We start from the raw sequence: 7,549 nt of genomic DNA on the forward strand, positions 1-7,549 counted from the left end.
CGACTCGGGTGTTAGAACATCACATGCCCCGATCGTTACAAGATGCTAAGCATCCCGACCTACGATGGAAAACCGAACCCTAGTGATCACCTCGGCACTTTTACATCATGGATGCTGCTACAAGGAGTCGGACCGCAGGTAATGTGCATGGCTTTCTCTATCACCCTCGCATGCTCGACTAAAAGGTGGTACCAAAAGCTCAGGCAAAACTCGGTGGGATCTTGGAAACAATTCACTCGAAAGTTCATGGAACAATTCGTCGGGTCCTGTTTCGGGAAAACCCCAAAGAAAGGCTGCTAGATATTAACCAAACCCATGATGAGTCGTTGAAAGATTACATCAATCGGTATTAAGAGCAAGAGCTTCTAGTAGTGGACCTCAACAAAGAATTCAAACTCTTCGAAATTAGGGTTCCGAACAGAATCCGAATTCTAGTGGTCCCTCTAAAAAACTAGTCCTCGGGATTATAAAGACTTCTTGAAGAGAGCTCAAAAGTATATTACACTACTACAAAAAATATCTTTTAGAAGTGACAAAAGTCGCTTCTAAAAGCCAAATGCACATCAAAAGTAATGTCACGCCTTGTAATTGTCAAATATAACAGTTTTCCAAGGAGACGCTTGTTCAAAGTAGGATTAGAAATCATGTCTACATCTTCCTGATTGAGTGAAACCCTTGGATTCATAAGAGACTTGACTGCCTTAGACTCTAAGAAACATGCAGTGTCCAGAATTTGTAAAGCATATTGTCTTTGATTGACAATAATGCTAGCTTTTGATCTAGCAATCTTAAGCCCCAAAAGTACTTAAGATCACCTAAATCCTTTGGCCTGAAAGCCTTACTAAAAAAACTCTTAACATCAGAAATAACACTCATACTTGGACAAGATAAAATAATATCATCCACATACAATAATATCACAACAAACTCTTGTCCTGTGCCACGACTGTACATGGAATAGTCACTTTTAGATTGGATAAAACCTGCTTGGAGAACACATTCGGTGAACTTAAAATTCCATTGTCGCTTCTAAAAGTCCGCTTCTAAAGGTCAGTCGCTTCTAAAATTAGAAGCGACACTTTTAGAAGCGACATGTCGCCTCTAAATCCGCTTCTAAAACAAATATTTGGCGCCGCAAAAAGCTCCCACAAAATGGCGAAAAAGGGTTTAGAAGCGACTTTAGAAGTGTATTATTGCTTCTAAATCTTTCCCGCCATATCACGGGTAATATTTAGAAACGACTTTAGAAGTGGATAGTCGCTTCTAAAAGTGTTGGTCTTTATTTTTTTAATTTAATTTAATTTTTCAGAAACATAAAATTAAAAGTTTCATTTATACCAAAATTAAAACTTATTAAAAGTTTTAGCAAAACAAAAACGAAACATTATGTGTCTGTGCATAATAAAATGTCTAAATAAGAATAATTATGCTCAACGTCGTCCTCCTGAGGCACGTCTTCCACTTGATCCATATCCGAGCTCATCAGGGTTGGGGTCACGACTTGCTCGAGCCGATGACAATGAATGATCCTCAGGTGTTCCTCGACGTCCTGCCTTTAGGGTGCGCTCGGATGTATGTGGGGAGTTGGATGCCGACGACCCGTAAAGGCTCGCAATCTGGCTCAACCTTGACGTAATCTATGGGTCGAACACTCCTCTATACATTGCGTCGTATGCATCGGCTAAGTCTCTCATGGCTTCCCAAAGTGTAGACATCTCTTTCCCCTAGACTTGAGCTGCTGAAGGTCCCGCCTCGATATCATGAGTCTGGGCTTCTAGCAGATTCGAACGAGGGATCAATTGACTTATCCCCGTAGCCTAATCACGTCTCGTGCTAGAACAATAGCCTTGGCAGCCTTCTCCATAGCATCTTGGCTCGGGGATTCCCCTCGCGCCTCAGCTTGTCGTTGCATATCAGCTACCTGATCTACGATTTACAAAATTAATTACATTAATCGAAAACATGAAGTGTTACTGAAAATGAAATTAAACTTACGTAGTATTGTCCAACAGCAGGCGTCGTCCATTCCCCGTGAGTGGTTTGATGGAGTCTCTCCCACGTAATGAGCGGACTCGACATCAAACCATTAGCTTGAATTTGTAAAAGTAGATAATAATGAATTAGTATACTTGTTAGATAAGTTGAATAATTTATGGTTTAATTAAAACTTACGTTCATCCATCGATAGTGAGCAAATGATACCGTCTCTTGTCGACTTTGTGTGGTCTTTTTTGCTTGGTTGGCTTTGTGCTGTCGAGATTTTTTCTCCAAAATAATATTATTACAAGCTAGAAATCCAATTGGTTAGTTTTCTATCTTGTAATAATATTATTTTGCTACCTTGAAGTCTTCGGTCTCCATCCTATCAATGCAAGCCGTCCACTCATCTATAGTCAACGTCTTCGGCTTGTTAGCCAAAGACACATCCTGTTTGTTGCCACACAAATTCCTGAATCGAGAACTGTATTTAGCCTTTTTTTCACCAAAACACTTCTTCGTGTCGTGGAAGATAGTCTTGTTGTTGAGAGCGCGATGGAAATCATCCGGTCGAAGCTACCCAGTCTCCATGTCCTCGGACACAAAGTCGAGCTCTGTGTGAAGACCGGGCAAAATCGCCGCTTGTTATTGCGGCGTAATATCATTCCACGATGAAATGACGGGAGAAATATGCGCTCGTACCGAACCCTCCAATTTGTTGGCAAACGTGTGCTAATCTTCTCGCCCTTCTTGACTCTCTCGCCTTGCAGTGCCCTCTTCTTGGGCGGATAAAACTACAATAAAACCAGATCAAAAAACTATGACAACCTTCTTTCTGTTTCTCGTCTTCTAGGAACTGGCACCCGTCGTAACACCTCGTCCTCCATATGGAGGTGTCTCCGGCGGATCAGAACCTCCATCACCTAAGCTTGTGGACATACTACATTTGAAAACAAAAATTAGAAAGTGTTCCTAATATAAAACTTAGTTAAAATTAAATATAAAACAATTAAAGCCACAATTAAAACATTACTCAATCGTCATCATCGCCAACAAAATGAGATACATATCCCTTGTCTTCGTCGTTGTCTATAAAATCAGCTGGTTCGTCCTCACGATCATCACTCACAAAAGTTGCTTCTTAATTTTCGTGACGATGAGAAAGAAGTTCAAAGTCAGTTTGTTGTATTGATAATGGAACTACAGCCAAAGACGAGGCGTCGATGTCAGGTAAATTCCACACAAATCGATGATTACAATCTTCGACGAAATTCCATTCCCCATCATCCACATAAGCACCCGTCGTTCCATAGATGTTATCTATGCGTACTCGTCTCCGTGCGTTATGTTTGTCACCATACCAACGACATCGAAATAATATGACTCCACAGTCATGTCGATAATTCAGCATGATGACATTATCCATCCTTTTGTAGAAAGTGTAGTCGTCTACAGGTACGCATAAGCCGCTGTTTTGAGTAATTTGCATCTCGTCACGACGAGACGTGATAAACTTTACACCGTTGACCACACAGCTCAGATCCTTCTGCTTTCATATCGTATATCTGCAATTAGAAAAATATTATAGATTGATGATTATCATGATGAGTATGAAAAATATTATACATACCCTTTTCGCAAACTAGACTATGAATTCCTTCATATGCACCTCCTCAACATTAGGCCGACCTTCGGATACCATGAGATCCCAATGGTCACTGTTTTTGAAAATATTCATCAGTTTTGAGAATCATTTTGAGAAATTATTGATTAAGTTAAACTTACGTCATGTAATTATCAATTTCATTACAATTGGTCAAAATGTACTACTCTGCCATCCCTCTCAACTTTTCGTCCAACCGGGCCGGATTCATCTTTTCATAGGGCACACACTTCTTTGACTGAAAAACAGAGAGCTCGCGGGCTTGAACGACTTCATTTTAGACATCTTTGAAATACCTTACAACAAACGCCAAAGCTTCTTCCACAATGTATGCCTCAGCGATAGAGCCTTCTAGTTTAGCTCTATTTCTCACAAAATGCTTTAACGTTCCCAAGTATCTCTCGAATGTGTACATCCATCTGATATGCACCCGACCACCTTCAAGAGCTTCCACGGGTAAATGCATCGTCACATGAACCATGATCGTGAAAAATGAAGGCGAAAATATGATTTTCAACTTACACAAGATCTCAGCAACTGGACCCTGTGCTTTCTCGAGATCTTCGACTCGTAAGGTTTCGGAACACATGAGCTTAAAGAAGTTACCAAGCTCTGCGATAGTCTTCAGAATTTGTTTCGAGACATAAAGACTGATATCCACAGCCAACGACCTTTACAAAATCACATGGAGGTCACGGGTCTTCAACCCTGTCACCTTCCCATCAGCAGTGACAATTTTATTTGAATTTCCAACAAGTCCGTCAGGAAACTTCACGGGCTTAAGAAATTCAGCAAATTCCTTCCTTCGCGTCAGTGTCAAAACGTAGGAAGTTTGCAGTTTGAACGAACTAATCCCATGCTTCTCTAGCTGTAAAGTATACTTGAATTTCAAGTCTTCCAAATCCCATCTTGCTTTCTCGGTGTCTTTATCCTTCCCGTCAGTGCAGAGCAATTTTCCGAGTAAATTTTTGCACACATTCTTCTCTATGTGCATCACATACAAATCGTACTTCAACGTCAACTCTGACAAATACGACAACTCGTAGAAGATGCCTTTCTTGGTTCAATTTAGTTCGCCATCGCCTTGCTTTCATTTAGAATCTCAAGAATGCTTGCCTAGTGTCATATCGGGAAGATTGTTCAGCTGTTCGATTATCTGACTCACGGTGAACCTCTTTGGAGGCCTCATTTTCTCGAGGCGCGTTTTGTAGTGACCATTGCACTTTCTCATGTGATGCAAATCTCGCAAGTACTGCGATGGTCGTAATACACGACTATGTTTTTATAGATAACGCTGGCGTGTCTGCGGCGCATGTGGGGCACGCAAGATACCCTTGTCCACTCCATCCTGATAAACTCCACCGAGCCGGAAAATCATTGATCATCCAAAAGGAGTGCGGCCCAAAATTGAAAGATTTCATTATTATCGGCCCCATCTCACAATCGGACGCATGTTTTCCACAACTCTTTCAGTTACTCGACAAGTGGCTGTAAAAACACATCAATGTCTTTTCCATGCGACTTCGAGCCCGGAATTAAAAGCATCAACATCAAGGACTCGGACTTCATGTAAAGCCATATGGTGGCAAATTATACACAGTCAACACCACCGGCCACATGCTATACGACAAACTCATTTCCCTAAAGGGGTTGAAGTAATCAGCAGTAAGTCCAAGTCGAACGTTTCTCGTATCCGCAGCAAAGTCCGCATACGTCTCGTCCAGGTTTTTCCACACATTCCCATCGGCAGGATGTTGTAGAATGCCTTCCTCAGTCACTCGTTCTTTCACGTGCCACTGCATTTTGAGAGACGTGTATCGAGATGCATACAGCCGCTTGTGCCGATCTATCACTGGGAAGTACCGCAAAAGTTTACGAGGTACTTTCTTCCCAACTACCCATCTACTTTCGTCACAGACGTGGAAAACACCAGTAGTTTTCAATCCATTCCAAAGAGATGCAATCATTCGCGCACACATTAATCATCTCGTAGCCAATGCCAAACCGCTTCAACTTCGCATTCGCCTCCTAGTGCTTCTCTTGAATTCTGTTTCCAGCAGGATGCAACTTCCGCATAAGCTGCGAAAATTTAGTGAACGACTTGTTCATCTAGTGGGGTTCGTTACTTTTATGTACATTAACAAAACCAAGAACGATAAAGACGAAAACTCCTTGCAACCAGGGTACAACTCTGCTTTCAACTCGGCGAAGAGAACCTCAATCTTCTCTTCTTCGCGTACTTCATTCAGAGCCGGGTCGATGAAATCGTCATAATCATCATGATTCATGATATCGTGAATGGCGTCATGTAATCCATCAAAGTATCACTCATTCTCAACAGCTGCTTCTTCTATAGTAACGATGGCATGTCGTTGCTTGCCGTGATGATACCACTGAGTGTAGGACGGAGTGAATCTCTTGGATAAAGAGATGCACCTAAACAACTCCTATCTGTTGAGGAATTGCGTTGTTGAAACTACGATAAGGACACTTGACTTCGCCATCACTATTAAGTTGGAAACATGCCGTACGGATAAACTCATTCACGCCAGACTGATACTGAAGACTCATTCGGTGATTCTCATTAATCCAATCTCTACTTCGATTTGACATAACGCTGAATGTTGGGAATCAAATATTATGAAAAAAGAATTTGGATGACATATGAATAAAAGATTGATAATGGCCTAGCCGGGCCTACCTCGAGCAAGTCACCGACGGAGGGAGTCACCGACGATTGGGGAGACAGAGGGGGCGGCGGGCCGGGTGGCGACGGGCGGCAGCGGGCCGAGTTGGGTCGCGGTGGTCGGTCGACGATGGGTGATCGCTGAGCTTCTGCCGAGTTGGAGGTGGCACGTTGGGCGGTGGGTGGTCAGCGATCGGAGAGCTCGCGGTTGTCGGAGTTCGGAGGGGGCACGTCGGAGTTCGGATGGTCAGCGTATGGTGGGGTCGTGGTGGTCGGAGTTCGGGTCGTCAGCTTATGGTAGGGTCGCGGTGGTGGTGGTGGATGGCATGGTCGCGGCGTGGTCGGAGAATAGACAGAGAAGAATATGAGAGAGATAAAGTGAAGTTTAGAGTGAGGAAGAAGAAGAAGCAACGCGCGATTTATAAAATCTGACCTAGATTAGAAGTGACATTAGAAGCGATTAGTCGCTTTCAATGTCTAGGTCAGATAAAATGACGGCATTTTGTGAAAAACTTAAAAAAAATTGGCAGAGAAAATGACGAGCCAAAAATTTCAGCCGATTAGAAGCGAAATGTCGTCGTTTTCGTTAACATCTGAAAATTTTGGCGGAGATACCAAGAAAATTAAAGTTGCTTCTAATCAGCAGTAAAGATTTAAAAGCGACTTGTCGCTTCTAACCTGAAACATAATGACTTTTCCATGTGAAAATGTTTGTATACCCGTGGAATAGGTTAGAAGCGACAAGTCGCTTCTAAAGGTAAAATGTTGCTTGCGTTGCTTCTAAAATTTATTTTTGTAGTAGTGTTAATGTCGAGGAAGCTCGATTGGGAACGAGGCAGGTCGAAGCTTCAAAATCATGACGAGAAAAGCGAAGGGGATAACAATTCAATGATGCTCGCGCTTTAAAGAAGAATTGCTCGATAGCACGATCAACCAAGCATTTCTCCAGTAAGTTTGACAAGTATCACCCACTGAATTCTCCTATAGAGGAAATCTTTAGCCTGTCTCTCAGGATAAGGAGGATTTCCTAAAGCGGAATAGGATCAAGAAGGATATCTCAAAAGAGATAAAACCAAGTATTGTGCTTTCCACCACGATGTGGGTCACAAAGCCTCAGAATGTTTCAATATGAAAGAAGCTATAGAAGCGTTGATCTGAAGAGGATCACTAGAGAAGTTTTGAGATGATCATGTAGAGGACACCAAACAAAAGAGCAAGGCATA

At 42.3% G+C, this 7,549-nt stretch overlaps 1 protein-coding gene across 1 annotated transcript; it reads right to left on the reverse strand.

The window, feature by feature from the left end:
* Positions 1–1,804: 1,804 nt before the first annotated feature.
* On the reverse strand, positions 1,805–5,607 carry LOC149395148 (uncharacterized). Its single transcript, XM_089614234.1, has 9 exons — positions 5,239–5,607; positions 4,757–4,892; positions 4,356–4,624; positions 3,937–4,262; positions 3,677–3,695; positions 3,182–3,523; positions 2,685–2,771; positions 2,341–2,427; positions 1,805–1,921 (listed from the first exon to the last, which is right to left on the reverse strand). The coding sequence occupies exons 1-9, from the start codon at positions 5,605–5,607 to the stop codon at positions 1,805–1,807; spliced, it is 1,752 nt and encodes a 583-aa protein (XP_089470360.1).
* Between the last annotated feature and the right edge of the window lie 1,942 nt (positions 5,608–7,549).

Source organism: Urtica dioica, chromosome 5 (genome assembly GCF_054948205.1).
Source record: "Urtica dioica subsp. dioica isolate 48M chromosome 5, U.dioica_male_clone48M_v1_H2, whole genome shotgun sequence".
NCBI classification, from domain to species: domain Eukaryota; kingdom Viridiplantae; phylum Streptophyta; class Magnoliopsida; order Rosales; family Urticaceae; genus Urtica; species Urtica dioica.